General features: G+C 41.6%; 2 protein-coding genes across 2 annotated transcripts; one reads left to right on the top strand and one right to left on the bottom strand.

The window, feature by feature from the left end:
• The first annotated feature begins 298 nt into the window (after positions 1-298).
• On the top strand, positions 299-11,047 carry rab11al (RAB11a, member RAS oncogene family, like). The gene is made up of 5 exons (XM_018699851.2): positions 299-634; positions 4,152-4,347; positions 5,238-5,431; positions 7,393-7,473; positions 9,174-11,047. The coding sequence occupies exons 1-5, from the start codon at positions 595-597 to the stop codon at positions 9,311-9,313; spliced, it is 651 nt and encodes a 216-aa protein (XP_018555367.1). The 5' UTR covers positions 299-594; the 3' UTR covers positions 9,314-11,047.
• A 332-nt stretch (positions 11,048-11,379) lies between these two features.
• mex3a (mex-3 RNA binding family member A) lies at positions 11,380-24,868 on the bottom strand. The gene is made up of 2 exons (XM_018699850.2): positions 23,756-24,868; positions 11,380-20,411 (listed from the first exon to the last, which is right to left on the bottom strand). The coding sequence occupies exons 1-2, from the start codon at positions 24,483-24,485 to the stop codon at positions 19,258-19,260; spliced, it is 1,884 nt and encodes a 627-aa protein (XP_018555366.1). The 5' UTR covers positions 24,486-24,868; the 3' UTR covers positions 11,380-19,257.
• Between the last annotated feature and the right edge of the window lie 1,452 nt (positions 24,869-26,320).

Consider the following 26,320-nt stretch of genomic DNA (forward strand, 5'->3'; position numbering starts at 1 on the left):
AAACTCTTTTACCTAGGGAGCTGTATACTGTTTCTATGGTTATATCATTGTGTCTGTACTGTAACACGTGGTGCAGTGAGGTATTTGTGATACCACTGTTTGCCAGCTGGGCTCTACTGCTGCTAAACTAACCTGAGTCTTGATATTACCTGTTGTGGCTTGGGGCCGCGCAGACGTCATCCAAATTAACGAACAGCGGCCAAATCATGAACGACAGCAGAGCGGACCAATCGCGTCAGCGCCCGTGACAGGTGTCGATCAGCGATTGACCAGTAGGAGCCGAGAAGGGGCTGGACAAAGGAATTGACGTTACGTCGCAGCCCCGGTAATGGCAAGTGACAGAGGGTGAGGGAGACGAGGCGAAAGTTTTCCAGCTTGTAGTTATTGTTGGGAGTTTTTATGCTTGATAACAACAGCAGTATCATATTCAGCAACTCCGACAATAATTCAGCGTTGTTGTCGTTTGACTGAGAGTTAACCGTCTTTTCGCGTGAGGCTAAAAATTCGTGAACGTGGGGGTCGGTCTGTCGGTCTCGCAGCAGCTACACCAGAAGTTTGTTCGACTTCGAGTGAATTCGCCGAAGAGGAGAAACTATGACCAACAGAGAAGACGAATATGACTATCTTTTTAAAGGTGAGTCGCCGTTCATCCTCTAGCTAAGTTTGTTAGCTAAAATGTCGACGCCAACGCTCCACCTGTGAGCGAGTGTCATTTGATGCCGAGTTGTGAGAAGTGTTGACCCCGCAACGAGGTGTAAGACGACGTTTATCAGACCCGTGGAGACAAAGGCACCTGCTCTCAGCTCAACAACAGCTTAACAACTTTGACTGTTGTTATTTGAGACTTTAGCTACCAAACGGTTTTATAACCGCCCAGACATATGATTGCAGTATTGGCAGGAGGCAGCTTATGGGGACTCTTATGTGTCGCGTTAAGCAGCATCTGCTGTAGAGTCATCATCTTGCAGGCCGATGATGCAACCATCTCGGGATGCGGCGTTGGTCAACAAGGGGTCATAAGGTTGTGACTGGACGACAAATCAAAACAGCTGCTCTAGAGATTTGTTTACAGTAGAAACATAGTTTGGTCGGTTAGTTTTGTACTTGAGGACTTCATGGTTTACTGGAAATCACCTGTGCTTGTACCCGGGTCTTGGCACTTGGCCAAAACCACCTCCTCTTTTATGAACAGCTAACACTAGCTTCAGCAATAACAACAGCTAAAGCCAGTTTAAGATGTAATGATTAGTTACTCAGTCATTCAACAACAACAACAAAAAATTATCAGCATCTAAATTTTCCAAGCAGAGTAGTGAAAAAGTGCCAAATATTTCTGATTCCAGCCTCTTAGATGACATGATTTCCTGCCAGTTTTTGTCTCATATCATTATAAACAAAATATTGTTTGTTATTTGGACTTTTGGTCTAACAAAACAGGACATTTGAAGATGCTGCAGTCCAGGTCTGCAAATTGTTTAATCAGATTAATCAATAATTAAAATAATCTTTAGTGGCAGCCCTATAAATTTGCAACATGTACATACTGGAGAGCTTGCCTGGTGACCAGATAATTTAAAGCAGCAGCAAACTATGCAGACACACTAGCCCACAAAGTGTCATCTGGTACCAAAGATACTGCAATTGGGGGGGAAAGTGAGTATTCCATTATGGCTATCTGGCACAAACAGTGCTTCGTCGTCTTACCTTGTCATAAGCAAGGGGAAATGAAGTGCTCATGGTCTGTTCAAATATAGAACACTAAACAAGCATGTGTTGTCAAACTGGAAATACCTGCATGAAAAGACTGCGTGTGTGTGGCCACAGAGGAGCTCTGTCCCAGAGCATAGAGAAGATGAGATTTGTTCACTTACTTGTCAGCCCTTGCATAAATGACATGGTTCCTGGTGACCAAATTTATCTGAATCATGTGCAGTAGTGCAAGGACACTGATAAGGTATCGGCTGCCACTCAGTCTTTCGCTTAAACCAGGAAAGAGCTAACAATGTTGTCGTGGCTCTCCTTTGTTCCGACAACCCCTTTTGTCCCTTGCTGTAACTGCTGGATAGCATGAGTCAAGTTGGGTGAGATACTGGTGAGTCACATAAACCTTTCCCCACTGATGGAGACATCGGCACAGGAAGTAATGCCACTGTCCTGCTGAAACCCTACCTCTTTCCTTGTACTGCTCATTTTAGTGAAGAGTATGAGCCTAAAAGCTATTTTTTAGAATTTTTTAAATGTTACTTCTTTTTTTTTTTATTAACTGTCTGATTGTAAATTATGTTAAAGGCATATCATATTTGGAATCTCATTGAGTCTGCATTTGATTCCATAAAATCAGCACTGATAAGAAAATAATTATTCAGCTTTAATAGAAGGTGTCCCTTTTAGATAGCCTGCCTTCACTAGCATTACACACTGCTTTAATTTCACAAAAATGGAAATAATGGAGTTGGAGACAAGGATGGTAATTTTTTATTCCATTTACAGGGATTGAGGAGATATCAGCATATGAATACATCTCACTGAACTGAAAGATAGACTCAGATTCTCAGAATTAATGTCATTCAGGCAGTCGTAGGCTTGGCTACATGACTGGGTGCAGAGCTATATAATAGAATAGAGAGGTGTCATATCTTTTTAGCTGAAGAATGCAAACCCAAACAATGAGGTTAGTGAATGGGTGTGTGTAACACAGCTGTGATATTACCTGTCTGGTGGCAGAGGACCTAGAAATGGTTGCATAATGATTTTTGTCCTCCACCCAAAGATCTTTTGTGTTGGACAAAATGGAGAATGACAGTGTTGCCCTTTTCGGCGTGAAGGAGAGCCACACTGTTTGGAATGATTAGCACCTATAGGCTTCCCTTATTTTGATTATTCCAAAGTCTAAATAAGACAGGCTCATAATGTGGACAGGTTTCTGCTTGCATCTGTTACACCCATTGTAACGCTGACAAACTTTAATACACGCAGCTTCCCTACAGAAATTGCTTAAACGCGTGTGTAGACACAGTAGTTGGTTTGTTAATGTAGTTTCAACATTCCATAACAAGTTCCTATTTCCTAACAGCAGGGTGTTGTGCTGGTGGTGAGCTGGTGCTTCCTTTTGACAGACTGACTCACCTGACATTTGTGGAAGTAGTTTTCATGACAAACACTTAGTAATGCTTTGTTCAGAACATTTTAGGAGAAGACCTAGTGGAAGAGGAGACGTAACATTAAAGCCTTTGTTTTTATTTTCATGATTATGCACTAAGCATTTAAGGAATAGCGCACTCTAAATTCTAAATGTACTTATTTAGCTTATTCCCTGTGTCAGTAAAAACCCAACTGAAGGCCTTTTTACAAGTGTATTCATTGTAAGGGATGTTGGCTAATTTGATTGATTTTTTTTTAAATGCTTTGTTTGGGAAATGTAAAATGGTGGCCCTATTAACAGAAGCAATTTGGAGGAGGGTTTATATGTAACTACAGGGCCGACTGCATTTTGTGTTTGGCATTTGCACAAACTACAGCAGAGTCCTGGCTGAGCCTAGAGTGAGTGTTCAGTTTTAGGAGATTTAGGAACTTTTAAAACAGCAGGACAACTCACTTGTATCTATTGATTTGTCCATACATGTCTCATTTCTATCCAAGGTCAAAACATTTTTTAACCAATTCACTGCTCCTCAGCTACATTTTCTGTCATGACTGAAATACATTTGACAGGTGAAATCTGCAGCAAATCAGTGGCTTCACCTGGATGCACGTATTTCTAGAAAAGAGCAGGTGGTTCTAATATTTTGTGTACACAGTGGGAGTCCCCAGAGTTTCTGCTCTGCCTTGGCTGGGAGCTGCACATGTGCGTCATTGGCGAGGCAGGCTATCTAATAGAATTGAGAATCTAATTAAATTCAAAAAATTCAGCCCATCTTGTTAGGTATAACTTCTCTGCTTTAATGAACTGTTACACCATGAATTTCCTTTTACAGCTGGAGCCTACAAGTATGCTGTGCTGCTCAAACTCACTCATCAAATATCACATTATACATTAATATAGTCTAGTCTAGTGTATATTTCATATCCTCCCATGTAGACACTGACTTAATGTGACTGTGCTGATGATTGTTCCTCTTTCAATGTCTGAAATCCCCTTTTTTTCTCTGTAGTGGTGTTGATCGGTGATTCAGGTGTAGGGAAGAGTAACCTGCTGTCACGCTTCACCCGGAATGAGTTCAACCTGGAGAGCAAGAGCACCATCGGGGTGGAGTTCGCCACACGCAGCATCCAGGTAGAAGGCAAGACCATCAAGGCTCAGATCTGGGACACAGCTGGACAGGAGCGATACCGAGCTATCACTTCTGCGTGAGTACAAGAGAGCAAAATCATCAAAGCTTTTGCGGGATCACACCGTTTTGCACAGACTCGTTCCCCCTCACATACCCACAGATATCTGCTTCACACACAAGCACATTCTCAATTGAAGAAAACAGTGAATCTTTTGAATTAAATCCAGCAAACTCATGATCCATATGCATCAGTTCACACAAGGATGTTATCAATACGGAGCCATACCTCATGTATTTGCTTTAATGTGCCTATTTTTTTGTCAAAACTGTCATTCACAGTCACATGAAGTTTGGCTGTATTATAAAATGTTAGGACTGTAGCAGATTTACTTCCAGCCTTTAGAAACTCAAAACAGTGGGCCTTGCTCTTTGAATGATGAATCAAAGTTAGAACCAACCAATTGAACAGCATTATCATTCCTAAAATAGCTAGAAAGAGATCATCGGAAGTGATTAAAACTACAAAATGCACCTTTGAGCTTTAGGGCAGGAAATGTTTTGTTAATCACAGCTTCCTCCTCATCTCTTAGTCAAGTTCAGATCCCAACATTTGCATCTTTTTGAGTTGTCCTCCTTGATGCAGCAACTATTGATGCACTGGCATGTACTGTGTCAAGCCCTCACAGGCACTGAGGAAGCAGACGGCAAGCTCAGCCATTCTTCAGTTAATATAAGCAATGTGTTCACTTGTGTTTTGAGCTTTGTGTTTAGTTGTTTTAGCCTCACAGTTTTATTTCTTGTGTTTTTCTATCATTGTTGCTGATAAGGCGTTCTTGTGCTTCATAGCTGGCTTAGTCCATGTGACACACCCACAATCACAAGAATCCTAAAATGAACAGCCTGTAACAAGAACAAATGGTTACTTAAATATATATTTTGTTTTGGTATTCTCCTTATGTTGTCCAGGTACTACCGTGGAGCAGTTGGAGCTCTCTTGGTTTATGACATCGCCAAGCATCTGACATATGAAAACGCTGAGCGCTGGCTGAAGGAGCTGCAGGATCACGCAGACAGCAACATAGTCATCATGCTAGTGGGAAACAAAAGCGATCTACGTCACCTAAGGGCGGTGCCCACAGATGAGGCCAAGGCCTTTGCAGGTATTGTCATTGTAATGGCATGATGTGTTTGTGTGAGCACATACAGTATGTTGCCTGTGAAGTTATAGGACTCTGCCTCATTAGATTATCACCAGGTTAAAGCTGTGATAATGAGCATATGAGATTAACTGACCCCTAACTGCTTTAATTAGGTCCTTAAAGTACATTATAACATATCATGTGTGTTGCTTCTCTCTCAGTTTAGTTTGTGCTGCTTTTTTAAACTTGTAACACTGCCAGTCTGACACGCTCAGTTCCACTGGGAACACCTATGTTAGAAATGTTTGCACTGTGATACTGTATAAAGCATTTTACGTAAATGTGTCCACTAAATGGCATATGTCCTTGGCTTCAAAAAGTTTGGCCACATATAACAAAGCATAGCATTATGTAAAAAGGGCTCAGTTAAAATTGATTAAATTTGAGAATTTCAAGGTTTTCTTTCAGAGCAGGTTTATTTTATACAGGGAGACTTTCAGTTTCAGTTTTTGTTAACCTTTTGACATTCTAATTATTTTACAGTGGTTGGGCCACATGTTTATGCTTGACCTTGAGTTTATTGGCTTGTGTCCCATTCATTGTTACACCTGCTTTGACTGGTAAATGACTGCTGATAGGACTGGCTTTAAGAAAGTCAAATACTTGAGTCCTGTTGATCCATTTGAGAACAAAGAAAGTAATTTTTCATTGCTATATCAGTAATGTTTTCACCCGTCAGTGCTGCAATTCTGTTTGGCCTAATTTGTTTTTCCTATACCACTGACCTAATTCACAATGCCTAATTTACATAAAGACCATATGGTGGACTATGCAAAGTGTATGATAATGCCACGAGTGAAGGGTTCTTCCCAAAGAACACAACAGTGACAATAGACCACTATGATACCTCACTGTGTGACAATTATCCCCTCACCTATGAAAGTAACAATTTTATATGACATTTACATTTTATTTAAAATCTCAACAAATCAAGAAAACAACAATAATGGCCATTACAATTTCCTACACTCCTAGATGATGATCAAAAACCCAAAGCTATTCAATTTACTATAATGTCAAGATAAGAAAAAGCAGCAAATAATCACACTTAAACTGGAATCATCAAATGTTGTTATTTTTGCTTGAATACTGACTTAAATGAACTTCGTCGTTTAAAATAATTGCAATAATTATATAAATAATTTTCTGAATATTGGCTGGTTACATCTTCACAAATGTGAAATGCCTCTTCCATATCAAGCATTTTTGTGTGTCTTTTGTTGTTGGTCAGCATAAAAAACAAACAAACAAAAAAGACAGTCTAGGAATTTGTCCTTATTGTTTCCTAAAGGCCTTTTTCACAGAAGACATTTTGAAATATCACAGAAGAGCCCATGTGTACAGGTACCACAGGTGTAAATAATAAAACTAATGACAGCTGAATCTCATTACACTGCTTCAGCTTCAGGGTCCTGGTGTTGTACATGCTGGCTCATTGTCTCACTGTCATGGCTTACTGGGACGCTTGAACAGGACTGAAGTCATTGTTAACAATAACACCTGAGCTTTTCATACAATAACAAGATAATGTTTCTTCTGTGAAAAGGGCCTATTTTATAGAGTAAACTAGTAATTTGTTATTTGTATAAAATTGACAGATTAATCATTCCTTAGTCTATATATGTTGCACATCAGTATAATGTTTTTAAATGGAATATGTATTTCCTAGCAGACCTTTCTTTTTATCAGAATATAAACCATTACATTCTTTACAGGGCAGACAGTCAGCTGTCAAACAACAAATTTCATATAATTACAAAGTGTGCATCACGTAGAGGAAATTAGATCCTGAATCAGTGCACTGTTAATGCCAGTACAGTATGGACATACACGACTTCTCAGCTCAGTGTATTTATGAGAGTTAAAAATGATGCAGGTCTATGATAATTAATTGTGGGACTATGTGCATTTGTTCTTTACAGAGAAGCATGGCTTGTCTTTCCTGGAGACATCAGCGTTAGACTCATCTAATGTGGAGCTGGCTTTCCAAACTATTCTCACAGGTGAATTTCACATTTCTTTGCATTTTTGTGTTTATATCAAATCACAGAATGAAAATGCTTTTCATCCTGAATCACACTCTAAGTTTAAAGCTCCTAAGCTGTCTAATGATAATGCTTTATATAGTGTATTGATTTGTCTTCAAGTGTTACATTTCCATCCACTGAGGATTTACATAACAACACATATCTTCTGCCACTAGATGGCAGCAAAATCCATCTAATATGTTCTCTGAGTCCATCACTGATTTGCAGTCTGTGGCAAGAACATCTCCTGAATTGTTTTTTAAGGTCAAAAATATATGAGTAATTGGCACACTGAAAACCCACTCAGCCAGTTGGTCCTTGTGAGAGCTGCCATGAAGACAGACAATCACGAGAAAACCACTAAGGTCTTTGTTTGTGGTCACCAATTCACTGTGACCCACTGTACCAGATGCAGCCGCTTGTTCAAGAGAGAAATTTTGCTACTGGCTCACAGATATGTTTTCTCAAGTAAATGTCTATGAGCTGTTTCCCCAGGAGGCATATAGTCACACTAACAAGTGCGTTTGATGTTAGAGATTTGGTAACATGGAGGGAAAAAAACAATTGTTGTGACTGTCAACCCCTGGAGTGCCTAAAGGGACAATCCAACAGTGAGTGGTGCCTCCACTTAAGTTGCTCCAGGGGCTATCAGTCTGCAAGTATGTGCTACTTGCTCTTTGTATTAAGCTCCTGCGCCATGTTCAATTCCCCTCTGCCTCTGCTTGAGCTGTTTGAGCCATTCTGCCCACACCACTGCTTTATCAGTAATTTCTGATTCATAGAAACTTCAAACCAACAAGCTCCATTGAGCTAACGTTGCTAATTAGCTCATTAAGGGAGGAGAAGAGAGGAAGTTGGCAGTGCATTAGCTGGCCAGTAAGAGCTGACCTTTAGACCTGATGGAGTAGAGAAGATGTCATGTGTAGATATCAGCAGCAGATAGATTGTAGGTCAGAATGTGTCATCTTATTGTCTATATAGGCACAGCAGCAGGTGTTGTGTAGGGTCTATAGTAATGACTCACAGTTTCACGTGTCACAGCACAGTCAGCCAGGAGTCTTGTTTTGCTTTAAACCTTCTTGCTTCATGGGCAGTTTTTATTTCAGGAGTTATGTTCCACATCTGGCTGTAGTTTAGAGTTAAAGTGGCAGTGTGCAACAGTAAGTCAGATGTGTGTTTGCACTCCTCTCTTCAGTTCATCAGCTGACCACCCCAATGGCAAAGTTTAGTTAACTGGCATTCAGACATTTATTCAATTATTGAAGAAGTAGATGTTGATGAAGGAAAAGCTACACAGAAGTTCACCTATGTGTTAGAACAGCTTTTGTCTGCTAAATATTTAGTTTTTCTTCTTAACAGCATTAGCATGTGGAGTCACAGAGGCAAGTCACAGACCCATTATGTGTCATATTTACTTAGTTATTGCAGTTTTAATGTAAAATGTAGCTCTTGTAGCTGTGGGGAATGCCTAAAAAGAGACTGGGTACTGCCACATGACACAACGATGCCAGTTTAGGATGGAAAGAATCCTGCACTGCTGCCAGGAGTCTGGATAGAACAGTTGTTGTTCAGTTTTGCCATGCTGTCTGTCCTTATCACAATATGTCCCACTGTTGGCTGGATTTATAGGCATCTACACATAACTCATTCCCTTTTCACCCCTCTCTCCATCACAGCCATCTACAACATCGTGTCACAGAGGCAGATGTCAGGGCGAAGCGACTCAGACTTCTCACCAGCCTCCAACGTAGTGCCCATCACGGTTGAGCCCACCCAAAACTCAGCCAATAAGGGTGTCTGCTGCCAGTCCAACTGAGACCTTATCACTGACCTCCTCCTTCAACTCCACGCCAATGGAGAAACAACGAGATAGACAAACAGACACAGACAGACGGACAGGGAAAGTGGAGAGACAGGTAGAAATAACCATTTCACACAGGGACACGTGTACAGGGGTTGATTTGTCTATTGTCTGGTTTGGAAAACACAATACAGTATGAAGAGGGGGACCAGTTAAGGAGGGATGGTAAAGAAATTTAGATAAGCAGACAGGGGGTAGTGTGGTGAGGGAGGTGCACAGTACCCAATGTATAGCTTTGAAAGAGGTACGTGATCAGAGTTGATTCACAATCTAATGAAAAATTTAACACATTATAAGGTCCCTTTTGTATCTCATCACGATTTCTGTCTTTGCAAACTGTCCTTCCTTTTGAAAGCTCTATTTTACAAGCTAGTAAATGCTTTCCCTCAGTTTCCCACTACCAGGATATTGGACAATAAAAATCCACATCCAGTAGACTGAACTGCAACCTCTCTGCTGCACTGTCATTCCAATTTTCCCCAAAATGTATAATATTTAGACAATAATGCCCCAGATGATATTTATTGAATACTAGATTATGGTCTTGTTTGGCCAAAGGGTTTGCAATTTAACACTGGTTGGTTTAGACTTTCTACACTGAATTTTTCACAGCAAAAAGGGAGCTCTCTTGCTTTTGGTGCTTTTGCTTTTGCCGGCAATCATACGTCTACGTGGAGAAGCCTGTAAAGGGCAACTATCCCTCACTAATGGAGGACCAAGGGCTTCAAGTCATTTTTCCTAAATGCACAGGCTGGAATTTGGTTGAAGTTGGTGGGTCCAAGTTGTATTCCACCAGGCCGCTTAGAGCAATAACATCCCTCCCTAACAGTGACATGTAATTTCTCTTTGATTGCTTTTGATCTTTGTTTGGAAGGCTTTCCTGCTCTGTGCACACTTTGTACTCCACAGATGAGTCATGCTCTTGCAAGCTTTGTACAGCGTTAACTCTAAATGAGATGGGAGAGCTGCATCACTAGTGGTTGGGTTAACTGCCTCACATGCCGGTGTGATAGCAGTATTTGCTCTGTCGATGACCGTTTCACCCCTGCTCTGAACCTTTTGGGTGTAGTGAGAAAGATTAGGGAGATTGGCTTAAATGCATGGACAATCCTGTCCTGCTGCTCCTGCTGCCTGCTAGCTGGGATAGATGGATGGATGGATGGATGGATGGGTGGATAATGTTTCAGGGGATGAGGTAGTGAGGGCACTCAGCCCTGCCCTGCTCCTGTGGTCTCTGATGTACCCGAGATGGCTTGTTTTACTGTAAGTGAAATCCTCCACTGCCTGCTCACCTACTCCTTTCTGTCTCTCTCTCTACACTGTATGTAACTGGAACAGGACTCTGCCTTCTGGGATCTCCCTGAGGTCTGCCCTCGCTCTCACTTGTCTTTATTTCCTGTTGAGGGGGCGGGGGTTGTACTCAGGAGCCAGGATTGGGTTTGTTAGTATCTAATAGTTTAATAGATGAGGAAAAGGAGAAAGGATGGTAGTGTTAGGAGGGGCTTGATTAAATCTAAAGGTTATGCACACAGATGGCGTTTATCCTGCTGATGTGTTTCCACATCAACACTGACTTCTGTTGACTTCACAGGTCTTGAACTGGGTGGTGTAGGTTAGGGCTTTTTAAACATTTATTCTAATATATGTATATTTGGACTGCATATGTATAAATAAATCTCATTTGTTATAGCCTGCCTCTTCTCATGTCTCTTTGAGATGTTTTAAAACAATAAAGGGTGCAAGTAGCTGACTTCTTCATTAGTGAATCTGGTGGAAGGGCAGAATTAATTGAATGAGTCATGATTTTAGGGACCATGATTGCTAATCATGGAATATTGACATGGTTTTATTAAATAATTTAATTATGAATGTCATTGTAATTCAGTAACAAGATATTTGCGAAGTGCTGTAAAATGATACTGTTCCTCTGATCACTGAAATTAAAATATGAATAGTCATCAAAGGATCAATTTAGCCATAAGAAGCCCCCCTTCAAACAAAACATAAAAAAACACAATTGGTTTCAATTGGAGATCATTTCATTTTTGTTTTATTAGAAACATTTACAATACATCTTGAATCTTGGAAAAATAACAAAGAACCAGAACTAACATGGCGCAGATACAATAATAATAATAATAATAAAAATGTCTCCAAAAAATGTAATTCACAAAAAAACATGTGCTATAAGAAATAAACCTGCAATATCACATGCCTTGTAAGGGCATGGCACACTGTAACAGAGTTCAAAGACTTCTTTTTTTTCTTTTTTTTTTTTTTCCATCCATCAAAGTTGACGGTCAGCCACAGAGGGCCACAGTGGCAACCCTCTTTCACTGTTCACAGAGAAACCAGAAACTAATGCCAGGTGATGCTGGCCCAAAAACTAATGCACTACGACCACTATTAGACCGGTATGAAACACCTCTACTGTGCTGGAAAAATTGGAAACGCTACCAAAGACAAACTGTCAGACTGTATCGGCCTCTTTGGAAAAGGGTGCGAGTTTCACCAGCGAGCATCACTTCAGTCCCCATCCTTTACATGCAGCAGAAAATGTGCCATTGTAGTGTTTTTGTCAAGTTTTTTTCTTAAATCTGTATCAACTCTTACACAAACGAAGAACTTCAAGTTAATTGATATGAGGTGCGAACAGTCTTTCATCACTAACAGGTAACTGAGAATGCAAAAATCCAACTTTTATGTGGGGACTGAAATGGCCTCTTTGCCTGGCTCCAAACTCATGTCAACTTTCCAGTTTCCAAAGAGACTCCAACTATGAAAATCTACAGAGGAGAAACGGCCCAAGTGCGCTGACGTATACGGATAACACAGGACCTGCACCATTTCTCCTGTCTAAGTGACCATACAACATACATGCAACCTAGTACGGTAATGAATCTGTTGTGTGTATATGTGTGCATCTAGTTACATAGATCTACTACACAGTGCGCTCTTGTCCTCTCCTAGATGCCTCCACTCGATCCACACACTTCACCTAATTAACACATTAGGCAAAGTCTCATAAAGATTTCTCTTTAAGCTGATTATGCTCTGCTGCTGATCACAAACTGAGTAGTAGATGTACAAAATGTTATGAATGAAAGTGTGTACAAGTTATGTGTGGCCCTATTGGCGAGAGGGTCACAGCTGCCTCATTCATTCCAAGCGTTGCAGTCGTAACATGTTTTATACGTTTGATAAGTAAAAGCGAGTTTAGATTACAGAGGAAATGAGTAATGTGTTTCAGTCAGTAACATGGGGTTAGTTGAAGGGGAGAAAGGGGTTACAGCAAGCAGCACTGCACAAAGAATGCTGATGCAGGAAAAATATATAATTGAGGCACAAAATTGATGCTCTGTGACTAAAATATCTCCAAATTCTAAAAAATATTATATTATTTTCTGTAATTATTCCATTGTGAATGCACTGATGTTGAAGTAGTGCATGTCTGAAGTTAAAATTTAAGCTATGGGGAGCTCCTGTTCCATTTACTTCATTTACAATAAAGCACATGGAAAAGACGAGCATCCATAACTTTCATAAATAAAACTTCTAAACTTCTTTTCTCATTTTACTTATTAGTAGAAACTGACTTCCCTGTGTTTAGAAATATATTAACTTCTTGTAATTTTAATTAAAAAACAAAATGTCTTGAGGTTACTCATAAATATGTTGCTTCATTTTTTTACTTTTCATAAATAACATCCAGATACTGACTTCTTTCCTCTGCTTTCTATGAAATAATAACCCATGTTAGCAAAATAGATTTGAGAAACTGTAATATGTTTTTTTTATTCTTTTTAAGTTACTTTCTATAAATGTATGTGGAAGAACTCAAATATAGTCTACGCTGAAAACCTGTCGCAAATTCTTTCCAAAAAACAAACAAACAAACAAAAAAAAAAACTTAAAGCTCACTTGTAAGTTGACAAAACAATAAGCATAAGGAGTGCATTAAGTTGAGTGGTCTTTTTTTTTCCTTTTTTTTTTTTTTTTTTTACATTCAAATGCATTACTTGCTCAATGTGTGATTTCGACAGGTTGGTACAATTGCTTAAGTGCATCCATTGAAAATAAGGATTTCCTATCACTCCTTAAAAGGGATTCTACATAAATGCATAAAGACCTTTTCATATCAAGAGAAGAAAAACATCAACAGTTTCTACCATTACTATAATAGTAAGCTTAATACAATATTGTAAATAATACTAACAAGAACTTAATGAATCAAATGTCACTGTGAGTCACCCCACCCCCTTGTCGCTCCACTGAATTAAAAAGTATTTCATACTGGGTGAGTTGGACAAATGAAACTTACACCTTAGCATATTCTTAAGAATCATAATTAAACTTTATGTATCAATTAGTTAAACTACACGGTAAATATATGATTTTAAACCGATTTTAACTTTAAGGTCTTAAAGCTTTTTATACACTTCAGGTATCAGGCTGATGAATTCTTTATGTGATCTTAACTTTTTTTTCTGATAAATCTTAACCTACTGTACTATATTTTACTAGCATGCAGTTAAACTCAAGGATACAGTTAATGGCTCTCTAAACAATATTAACTAAAACCACAGTGTTGTTTTGTTAACTATTACACTGTTACCTTGTGTAAATCTCACCGTTTTACTCTGTGGGTCTTAAAATTTAGCAATTCAGCCTGAATTTTAACATTCTTGATACAATTCCTTCTCAGGCTATTTTTTTAATTACTTGGGCAGTTCCTTTTAATCTCAACCTCTCAAGCTCAGTCAAGTTATTTAGAAAGATTAAGACATTCCCTGGACTGTGTTTTTTTTATTCCCCCAACAATCTAACCGGGACAATAGAAAACTACTCAAAGGACTGTGTAAGTGCCAGGATGTGCTGTAAGCTGGTCTCTTTGGGAGAAGTAAGTCTGTTACCGGCGCCTCTGTAGTATTAAACTAATCTTACAACACTGAAACATGATATGCCTTCATTTCACAGATATCGATTAAGTGGCCTCTAAGACTTTTGGGTAAACAGAGTAATTCTAGCTATGAGATTATTTCTTAATTCAATAAACTCTAAACCAAGTGGATTTTGATGCTAAGATAAGTTAACTCAAGTGATAAATTAGTTCATGTCCTCTTCCTTGTAATTTGTTCTTTGGCTATGTCTGACCTTTTTCTTTCAAAGAAAAAAACAATGGATGAAAAGTTGGTGCAACGCAAGTATAAAATAGAGCCATGAAATTAGAAACTTATTATCACAATGTAAACAGAACTCATCTTAAGATATGCTATAAGTAACTCGTGTGCCCCTGTATGTAATTTAACAAAAAAGTAATGAGTGTAAAGAATCGAAGCTCTCCACGTGGTCAACATGACTTCAGTAAAAGAATGACTGGTACAGTACATCACATCATGTTGCCCTACCCCCTGCTTCTCACTGCTGTGTGTATGTTTCTTTTGACCAAAGCCTTCGAGACATCAGTCTGTCATAAGTAAAGTCACCAGCTCCTGCTTTTTTTAACAAACAGGACAAACCTCGGTGCTCACGCTCTGGTCTTGCTGTTTGTTTACACTTGAGCGATCACTTCTACAGCGCAATAAGATTCTCTCTCTCTCCTTAGTCACACAAATTGCAGTTTCACCATTTCAGTGCTACTCAGGAGAAGGATTCCTTAAGTTTGTCTTGACCCACTCTGCGATCTGATTGATATTCAACATAAAAGAAATTAAGCAATCAAATGGCTAAGACCCTGATGAACACAACAAGAACAATTACTTATCCTGAAACGGTTACTAATTAATTATATCAGTTACTACACTGGCATGAATCCATAATTAATTTTAAGCAGATATGAGACAGAAATGCAGCGGTATCCTAATAATCAAGGTCAATTTCTGAATAGAATATTATTTAAAGAACTGACTAAGCAGGCTCCTCTGTTTATTGTCCCAGTATAGTCCTATTATTGCTTTTCATCCTAATATACATAGAAACTGATTTATTCAGTAGGGGTTAGGTTATTACACATACTATTCATTTGAGTTTTTATTTGAGACTGGATTTATACATCAGCGGCTTTATAAAGGATATTCATTATTACAGTTTATAGTAGTGTCTGGTTAATTTCTCATTTATATATTTGGATGAAATACTAAGTTAATCAGTTTAAATAATATTTCTTAAATGTATGGATCTATCTAATATACTATTATCGTCAAAAGGATGATGGGACACATATATAAAAGATTTACTCTCCCTAAAACCCAGAAACATTTTGAATTCCATATGCTAAAAACATTGACAATGACACCTTCAGTTCGTAAAAATAATCAAAACCTCACATCAAGCGGGCCTTTGTCTGGATGTTCGTAACTGATACACATACTGTATTTACATAGATGCTCAGAGTGCTTTTCCATAAAGTACAATACTCATTAACTTATACAGCGTCTAAACTGGGAGAATCTCCAATAAGCCCTCTCTTCATTAAACCAGTGCAAAACTCAACCAAGTCATCAGCATTGACTAAATGGACGAGAGGTCTCCCAAATTACCACTAGAACTACTGTAGTATTAAGAATAACAAGAACCACCATAATACAAAAAATGATAGGGAATCCTTATGTGCATGTCTTTCAGATTCTATGAAATATATTTCACCATCAGTGGTCGGTTTGGTATTAATCAAATGCGCATGTTTTGTTATAAGGTGCTTTACTCTATATTTTAAGTAAAGTGTTCTAGGAGCCTAATTTCCTGAACCCCTATAACCCCTACCCAAGCATTTTGATTCACATTCTTTTCTCCAAAAATAGGTACTTTAAAAGTTGTTTATGGGGCGGTACTGTCAAAGGCCAAAGTTGCTACCTTGTATGCCAAAGTAATGACAATAGTTTAGTAAAAAATATTAAGGCAGAAAACAAAATAAAAAAAATACTAAGTTCAAAGAACAGTATCATACTGCCTTGAATTTGAACATTGAAAGCTTAGGCCAAACCACTGTGCAATTCCTCCATCCATAAAATCATAACTCTTCTTTATTTCTACATCTGATAGATTTCAGGGTACTTTTTGCAAGTACAGTGCTTTACCTGCAGTCCACATGTAATGCCAGTGGTCTGCTTTATATGTTGCCGTTTTAAAAAAAAGAAAAAAGGGAGGGGCCTTCGTGTCCCAGATGACACAATTTGTAATGGTTAATTTTTCTTTGAGACAGAAGCCGAGTTCAATTGTGCTCCAGTGCAACACAAGAAAGGCCTGCTGAATCACCCGTGTTCCCTGTTGTCACTACTGGCCCACATGTGACAACTCAAAACTCACTGCAACACTTGAATGATCTTTAAAATTGCTAGATCTGCAGGGTCTCATTTATATTGGAGCATACTTCTGTGTGTCTCCAGCCAAAATGAACCCACCCCCCCGCCCACCCTCTCTCCTATCATTCAACAGCTTTAATCCCTACCCCCATCCGCTCTCCTCTAGCCCTCTGAAATCCCCAGGCTGGGGCTAAGGCAGACGCAGAGGGTGTGTAATTTGATTCAGCATGAGTGCTGGTTAAATGGGGCGTTTCCTCTGCTTTCCTGTCAATTACAATTGTCTGATTTCATTCTGGAAGCTCAAAGCAAGGGGGGCTGCCATTGGATGAAGCCCCGGTGTCCATAGTGAAGGGGCAGCTGCAGGATGTCCCATACAGTAGCGAGCTGACATGATGGGGGGGTGGGGGGCTGGAGGTAAAGAGGGACCGGGGCTTTATGGAAACTTCGATCTGCACTGGTGCTGTCACGCAAACAGCACCAGCAAATTTCAGGGCAGTGTAGTTGGGGCTGGGGGTTTAATGCTGCACCTCATATAAGATCATGTAGTCTTTCTTTTGTAGGTGAATGTGATTGATTTTCATCATTTGGAAAGGGTATATAGCAAATTGTGTGATATTAACGTTGAAAACAGGTAACTGGTGTATCGCCCGATAACTGTAGGTAATTTATTTTGCTCCTAAGCCTCTCCTCATTTCACAGACGCTGCCAAATTCAGCTACTGTCTTTCAAATTTTGTGTGTGTGTGTTTTGGGACAAAAGAGGCCCCCCTCTCCACAGTGGGGATAGCTCAGAGCAGCAGAAAAGGAGAGGAAGGGGGGGGGGGGGGGGGCAAGAGGGAGCGGAAGGAGGGGGTCCTATTCGCCCAGCTGCATCCAGACCATCCAGCCCCCTCTGTGCTTGTAACAGTGGGGCGGGGCAGCGAGGGGCTCACTGCGGGACCCTGTCTTACCCCTCATACAGCTCCAGAGTCCCCACACGGTCCGCACCTGGACCAGCCCATTTGCCTAATTATGAATGAGTAGATCCAGGCCGTGTCCGAGCAGCACTCTGCAGCCCACGCCGCTACCGGGCCCAGACAATACGCCCCACTCAGAGAGACCTTCGAAAGCAAACGATCGAACTGTAAGCAGGGGGAGACATAAAAGCCACTCCCAAAGAAAAGAGAGAAAGAAAGGGGGCTAGGGTAGACCTCCAACTTGGGGGTCACAGCCACAGTGTGCCATGAAACACCTGCTCCTGTGCAGCTTTGCTAATTACAGGGGAGACAGCAGGCCTCTCTGAGCTCACACATAATGCTGTTAGTAATGGGGACGTGGAGTAAGGATTACTGATTTGGGACTGTGTATTTTACAGTGTCAACTATTTTAATCTGAGTCTGCTGCTGATTCAGGAAACATTTTACAGTTTTACTCGGCTTCTGTCCACGCACTAATTCTCCTCCTTATTTACAGTGCACACCTCAGAGCAGTGCTTGTTGACTGGAGCTCTTGCTTTGTCCTATATCGTTCAGCGGCTGTGGCCAAATGACCACACAAGACAATAAAGCGCGGTTAAGGTGGCTTTGAAACAAGTCCATCGGGGAGACAGATATCGAGAACTAGCCAACTGGATGAATTCCAAGGCTTTCGGCCTCACAAATTAAATCAGTGCTTTAAGCCAACCGAGGGACCACATGCTTTTCAAGTGCCACGAGGAGCAAGCATTGCTGAATCTTTTCAACAAACTGCAGTGACCAAAGTGTAATCAATGGCTACTGGAAAGAAAATTTTACTCATACTTTATACAACTTTCATCCATCTCTGTGAATAATGATACTGGTAAAAATGTAACCAATTACCATAAATAAATGATGTAATGTCCAATCCCTTTTTAGCATTAATCTGGTTTATAAGACTGTAAGGTATAAGAATGAAATAAAGGGGCTGTTTTTGTTTCCTTGTAAAGATCACAAGGCTTTGACTAGAACCAATTGATTCACATTTTCATTTTCCTAAAATTAATATGTTTTTGGACCAATTATATCAAACCACAATCACAGTAAAACTGATATGGCTGAATTCACCTTCACATCAGCTCCTGAAATTTCAAGGTATGATTGACAATCCTATTTTAGACCAAGATGATTGTAAGGTGCAATGAAAATTCTATTTTTTTTTTCTTCTAATAACAACATTGACTTTCTAGGTCAGTCAGATGCAGATTGGGTACCTCAACAATCATCTTCTTCCTTCAATATAAACCCACTTCATGGTAAAATAAAAATTTGAATAATAAAATGTTCACATTACTACCTCTGCCTACACTGTGATTCATGAATGAAAAACAGCAGCAGTCAAAAAACTGAAAATGCAGGGTACTATACTTCTCTTATAAACAAAACTTTTATAAAATATATATGCATATATATATATAAAAGAAAAACTTAAAAATATTTCTTATACTTTTTAGTAAAGCAAGCAGTGCCTTCTAAAATATCTGCTTGATTGTTTTTAAATTTTCTGAAAAACAAAAATGTGTATTATAATAATAATCATAATAACAGTAAATAATTATTGAACAAACACTGACAAAACTAATGATAAAAACTGATGTGGTTCCTTAAGAGAATATTCGGATGGCCTGTGTGACCTGGGTGTGGCACACTGGGCACTCCGGGTGGTTGAGCTCACAGATTCGGATGGCACACTCCATGCAGAAGAGGTTATGGCCACAGGGCACCAAGGCAGCCGTCACTTTGCTCTCAAAGCAGGTCATGCAGTCCCGCACAGTGGCCGGTGGCGAGTCCGGCACTGGCAGACGGCCTGGGAAACCCTCGCCGGCTGAGGTTGGCTCGCTGTGGGCGCGGCGGGCCTGGGCATGAGGTGAGCCGGCTACGGGCACAATGCTGGTGACTGAAGAGTTGTTGGTGCTTCCACCTCCGCAGGACTCAGGTAAACCAGGGGAGAGTCTGGTCAGGGGAAGTGGGAGGCCTCCAAAGCTCTTGGAACGCTGCTGGGCGTAGAAGGCCACCTGTTTGGGGTAGTCGGGGTCACCCCAGCTCTGGGTTCCCTCTGATCCAAAATAAGAGCAGGGCTTCTCTCCGGAGCTGGAAAAGTTGCCCTTGTTGTAGATTCCCCCTCCTTCACCTCCTCCTCCCCCTCCTCCTCCAACCATGGCATCTGAGAAGTTCTGGCGGTAGCTGCTGGTGAGAGGCTTGCGCTGGCCCCCCTGCAGCCCCCACACCTGCTGTAGCCGGCTCTCCAGACCACCACTGCTGCCCGCTGGGCTGCTTCCACCATTCGGCCCCAAACAGTCATTCTCATTATTGTGGTCGTGCAGGCCTCCTGTTCGGAAGGCGATGTGTGCTTCAATCTCCTCTCGGGCACGCTCAGCGTTGCTCGGTGACCCTGTGATTTCAAAGACAGGGTCGCGGTCTCGGCTGGGGGTGACGATGTAAGTACAGGTCTGCTGCTGGATGCGTTTGATGGTGGAGCCTTTAGGCCCCACTACCAGCCCCACAACACGGTATGGCACTCTCACCTGAATGGTGGTCTGACCTGGCAAAGGTGTGGGTGGGGAGCCACTAAAGGACACTCCCAGCTTGTTGCGGGATGCCCGCAGCATGGAGAAGTGCTCTGCAGCAGAGATGATTTCACGGCGGGCCAGTGCAACATCCTCCTTCCGGCCAGTGATTAAGAACACAGGCTCCTCTCCTCTAACAGGGGTTTTGATGTAGGTGTTGGTCTTGGCCCGCAGGGCTTTGATCTTGCAACCTGCAGACACCAAGGTACATTTTAAAATAAGTAAATATGATACACAAGTTCAATTTTGTGACTCACAAATCAAGTTAAAAGGTTGCAAGTGCGAAAACCCTTCATTTTCAAGCTAGGAGAAATACTTTTTTTCCGCCCCTTTATGACCAGTTAAACTTAATATGTTGCAGATTTTTACTGGCAAAGGAAACAGAGCAATTATCATAATTTATGAGGTTTCCAGCACCTAAGCATTACTGCACTTATTGAGCGTACTTATTTATTTGCTATAAATCAGACACAACTTACTAAGAGATAGATGCGTGGCACAGAGGTCAGCATAGACATGACTGTTTTGGGGGTCTGTAAGAGCTACAGCAGATGCAATATATTTTCAGTATGCTGGTGAGCTATCACTTTCTGACCTCTCCTTGAACCTATGAGACAACACAGTCAACCTACATATGCTTTGTTTTTGGGCCATTTATTGCTCTACATCTGCCCTGTTTTTGATCAGTGTGTAATAGTTTACTCTAGTAAGTGCTTTTAAGGCAGAGTCTTAACGTGAGAGAGTGCAGGTTAATGTTATTTCATGACAAATTGTCTGACATTGTAATGGGACAGGGGGGATATACTGTAAATCAGTAATTATTTAGAAGGACTGCCAAGTACATTTGAGGTCAAGAAGAAAAGAAAAAGCAGCAATTGTGTTTATATTATACTCCCAATGAAGAATGCAACAAGCACGGGTCAGTTTTCATTCAGAAATTCAGGCTGCTTCCTCATTAAGACTTCCACATTTATTGACGAGTTAAACATGCCTTTCTAGTCTCAGCCGCGTCTTAAAGAGACCAGTACGACTCTCTATTGGACAAACAAGGATCCACCAGGAATTGATTCAGTGAAATAACCTGAGCTCATCTGACCAGACTCCAGGTGCTTTAGATCACACATTGCATGTTATCTATCTGGAAATCACAGCAGCAGCTCTCAAAGGGCTTAAAGACACCTTAAGTTGGTGACAAATGTCTCTAATGCTACTAAATAGGCCCACTTTGTTCAGGAACACTTGCTTCTCAGGGACCAGTGGCACGGACAGTAGGATAGTGATACTCTGAATGGTTAGAACTGCTCATGCCCAAAATCTGAAAATGCCCTTTGTGGCCATTGCCTGGTATTATGTTAATAGACCTGTTTATGCCATGGGGGATCAAAGAGCACGTGCCAAATTCCTTTTCTCGACCTACATTGCACCTTTTAATTAATCCAAATTAATGTCTCTATTACAGAATTATCTGTAAACAAAATAGGCAAAGATTAATTAATCGCAACCAGAAATTAAGGTCACTGGAGGCAAATTTATTTTCAACTGTTAAACTGTGGAGTAAGAGGTGCCTGTGATTGAAAACAAAGCCACCCCTTGATGTGAAGAGCTCCAGAGGAAGGTACAAGAGCATCCTCGGGAATCAATGCGTGTGACTCTGACAGGAGAAAACAATCATATCCAACCCTTTCTTCATGACAGGATGCTCCATTTGCCAGATTCACCAGGCGGGTGCTGAGAGGAAGGGGGTGTGTGTATGTAGTGCCAACTAATGAAGGGCCTGAATCAAAAGCAGCTCATCTCAAATCCCCCCAAATCAGCACTTCTTCTCGGTCAAGGCAAAAGGGCCCTCTCTCTCTGCACTTGTGCTCACTGGATCCACCCTCCGGCTGTCTTCGGTTACCCCATTAAAATTCAAAACTTACACTTCAGAGTAAAGAACAGGAGTCGCAATGGGGGACAAGGGGCACTTAATGGCACAGACTAAACCCACATTACCAGTACCAGAGTATCGGTAAATAAAGCCATCTCAACTGCTCCGAACGCCCTGTGACATTATTCCAGACCTGTTTGTTTTTGTTGCAAAATAAATCAGGGTTTGCTGATGATACCTCACCCACCCTGCAGTCTTTGTACTTCTCCCTCTCTCTCTGCCCAAGCCCCTATTTCTCCCTCTCCTGACAGGCAACCATGTGGTATTGAGAGTGTGCAGTGAAGTGGGGCTCATGAGGAGCCCCTTGTGTTGAGCTCCAAGGCGTGACTCCCATTCAGCTTTTAGATGCTATACTGCCCTTCCGTCCCCATCCTTGTTTTTTTCTGCCCCTCTCACCCATGGGTTCATCACATCCGTTAATAATGGGTGCAGCCACATAAACACCACAATCAAGCAGAAGAAAGAAGATGGAAAAAAAATCTACTCCTGGCTTGGTGCTTCAAAACCAACTTGGGTTGAAGCTTTTTTGCAGCTGACAGTACATAAATAAATAGGCAATGGAACTTGGATAGAGTGAAGAATCACCTGACAACAGCTCTACTGCAAATAAGCACAAACAACAGAATATTATGTTTTCTTTAAAATAAAAAGGATTCCCACCTCCTGGTGCAACTTCTCGCTGAGTCACCCTTTAAGACCATCCCGTGTGCCAAGCAGCAACACTGTCTTAATGCGCCCCTCCCCTCATCCCCCGACTTTCACACCTTTGTTTGACAGCTGCTGTCATTCAACTTCAGGTCTTTGTTCAATATATGAAAAAAAAAAACGACTTTAAGAGAAAGGGGCAGAATCTGTAATGTGTCTGGAATTGAACTTTCCAACTCCCTCATTTGAAAAAAAAAAAAACAAGGGGCCACGCTCGCTCTATTGTCCAATTGTGTCACTGGGGCAGTGCGCAACATAAACAACCAGCTGAATAAATTTGGAAAGAGGCGAAACATCTTCCACCGTTGAGTCCAAACGTCTAAATTTGGTTATTTTCTCAGCGATCAATTCAAAGTGAAAGACATTCCTCCCTTCGCCAGCCGCACGTTGCCTTTTTGAACAGTCTGGCGCGTCTCAGACGACAAAGGAAGCAAGTGCTCTCCCTGCTCCAGTGTGTGTCTGTGCGCTGACATTGATGGCGTGGATGTAGAATAATTCGCCCAGGAGGGAACGGGGGGCTCTCTCTCTCTCTCTCTCTCTCTCTCTCTCTCTCTCTCTCTCTCTCTCATGCCTCTCTGCAAATTCACTCTTAAGCGGAAAAAAATAAGCACAAAGCAACCGAACGACTTGTTTCGATGCACGAGTGTAATGATGAGTGCACGGGAACTTGCAACATTGTAGCAGAAAAAGTGGGAGGCTGATGTCTCGGGGGAGTACAAAAAACACGCGAGCATACACACACACACACACACACCACTCCCTTTTCTTTGTCAAATAACACCAGGTAACAGTAAGAGAACAGAAAACAAAGCACACGGGAAACCACAGCGGGCATAATGCAGCACTGCTAGTGGGATAAAAGCACAAGTTTGGAGGGAAATAATTTGCAAGCCAGCGGTTTACCTTGTCTCCCCACTATTTCGGCCACATGTTCAGAGCTGGGCACTGGGACGCATTCTGTTATGTTGCAGCCTCGTCCTTTCGTCTCACTTGAGGAGCTCTCATACAGGGCGCACAACTTGCTTTTCCCTTGCAGAATCGCCGTGTCCCCGCCACCTCCGACGCTGTTCGTGTGGTTGTGGTGGTTGTTGTTATTGTTACTCCGGTCCTGTACTCCTGTTGTTGGGGCTCCGCCGCCGTCCTCGCCTTCCCCGAGCCCCAGCAGAGACAACTGGCCCAGCGCGACCCTGAGGGCACGGGAGTCGTCTTCCTCCTCATCGGGCGGCACAAGGAGACCTTCGCTTCCGAAGCCGGAGCCGGCCAGATCCCCGCCGTAGCCCCCATTTTTCTCCATGATCCCTGCTAGAACCAGCAGGCTAGGCATGGCTAACAAAAGAGTGTGTGAGACAAAGACAGGGGAAAGAGACTGGAGAAACAGCACCCGTGCCGCCTCCTCCTCGCCCCCTCCTCCTTCCAATTCCCCCCTTTGCGCTAGTCCCTCCCATAGACCGGCCCCCTCTCTCTCTATCCGCCAGACTCTCAGTACAGTAGTCTCTCTCCGAGCTCCAGGCAAACGGGACACAAGGCCGTCTGCACGATAGATGGGGCTGGGCGATGTGTTGCTCCACCCAGTCTGGTTTACACAGCTCCCCTCCTCGCCGAGACAAAACGAGCCGCCCTCCCGTTGTACCATTCCGTCTCAGGTTCCCGAGCCTGTGGCATCTCACATCAAGCTACCTCCCGTCACCTAGCCTATAGAAAAGAAGAAAAATACCTCATCGTTTAGCTCCTGCACCGCAGGCCCATTAACGCAGACTCACTGTTTCCCCTCAGAGCCGCAGCGTAGCCTGAAAACCGCATTTTGCCAACTTATATAAGAATAGTCATCCAGGATGTAAACAGTTGCGTATCAAAAGGTGCAAGTACAGTGCGCACATGGTCGTCTAGTGGTGCTGCTGTAAAAGATGATGTCAACTTTAGCATTAGGACATAAAAACCAGCAGCTCCGGTGTATTATGGGGAGAATCGTGGAGCATCTGACATGAGATTTTGGGAGTATAGGAGTTAGTGACATTTTTTGGGGGGGAGGGGGGTCCGCCCACCTCCATGTAGCCGTGCTTTGCGGCAGGTCACCGCGTTGTTGTTTCTGGCGCCGTTGCGCATGAGGATGTTATGTATAGGAGGGAAAGAGGGTGTCTGGGGGGTGGGGAGAGGGGGGTGGGAGCTGTATACGAGGAGGAGAAGAGAAAGGGAGTTGTCAGACAGGCGTTGCAGACCCTATGCAGCGGGGGAACATCAGAAAAGCCCTCGCACATTAAAAAAAAAAAACAACAAAAAAAAACAAGGGTTTTGCAGCAGCCCCGGTGAACAAAGAACCGCGCCGTTCGTTTCGCGTACAGACTCCCCAAGATGTCCTCGACAGAAGCCACGCCTGACGGCATGGTTGTATTACAACACAAAGACTCAAACTGCAGTTATAATGATAATGGTAATTTAAAAATATATTGAAACAGTCACTGCATTTAGTCAGATTTTATCCCTTTTTGTGGATTTTTTCAGGTTTCATACAGCAAAGTATCTGCAACTTAAATTAATTGTCATCAAAATCTGGAATTGTACATGAATCTTCAACAAATGAAAAAGATTTTTTAAAAAAACAAAAAACAATACAGTGAGATTCTCATATGCCATAATTATTTTATCACTGAGTTGTAAATTATTATTACACTTGGGTCACTGTCATAAATGAAGCTTTGAGGAAATATTGGACCTGGTATATAATTATATATGTGCTGAGCAACAACTGATGTCCGTGTTTTCAGCTTCCTCCAAGTGCCAGTTTAACTCAAGCTTAGCCTGTCATTACCATCTGTGCATATGCATGGTGGGATGTACAGTGAGTGTGTGTGTGTTGCGTTAGGCTACCTGAATGACAAGGCAAACTCTGGGGATGTTTACTCTGAGAAAACGTTAGATGCTCCACCGCTTCACCATCCACATTATTCTGCTGTCCCACAAGAAAATAAAGATGTTTTTATATAGGCTATATGTGTTTAGGGAAACACAGAACTTTCTCTGGTTTTTATATATGAATTTGCTGTTTGCTGAAATTTCTGGGAAATCAGTCAGTGTGTGTGTGTTTGTGTTCTCAAGGGAGGTGTTCAATTCACTCTGTGAATTTTAACCCCATTCAATAAATTAACTGCATTCTTCTCCATCATATGAGGTGTTTTCCCACACTATAACTAGGTTACAACTGTAACAACAAAAACACACACAGTCCTCCATTTGGGTTTATATGACAGACTGAGCATGGCATGTGACTCCTAGAGAGATTCAGCATGAATATTTTAGCATTTCTAGTGAGAACACCTTCTGCCTTTTAATAACACATAGAATGGAACAACAATATAATCACAAATTTCCAAACACCAGGTCTGAAAATAGAACAATACAAATGTTGTGATAAAACGGTACCAGAAAGATAGAGCAGGTGTATTTGCATGCATAATCATAGTCTAGACGCGC

The sequence above is a fragment of the Lates calcarifer genome, linkage group LG15, assembly GCF_001640805.2.
Source record: "Lates calcarifer isolate ASB-BC8 linkage group LG15, TLL_Latcal_v3, whole genome shotgun sequence".
Classification (NCBI taxonomy): domain Eukaryota; kingdom Metazoa; phylum Chordata; class Actinopteri; family Centropomidae; genus Lates; species Lates calcarifer.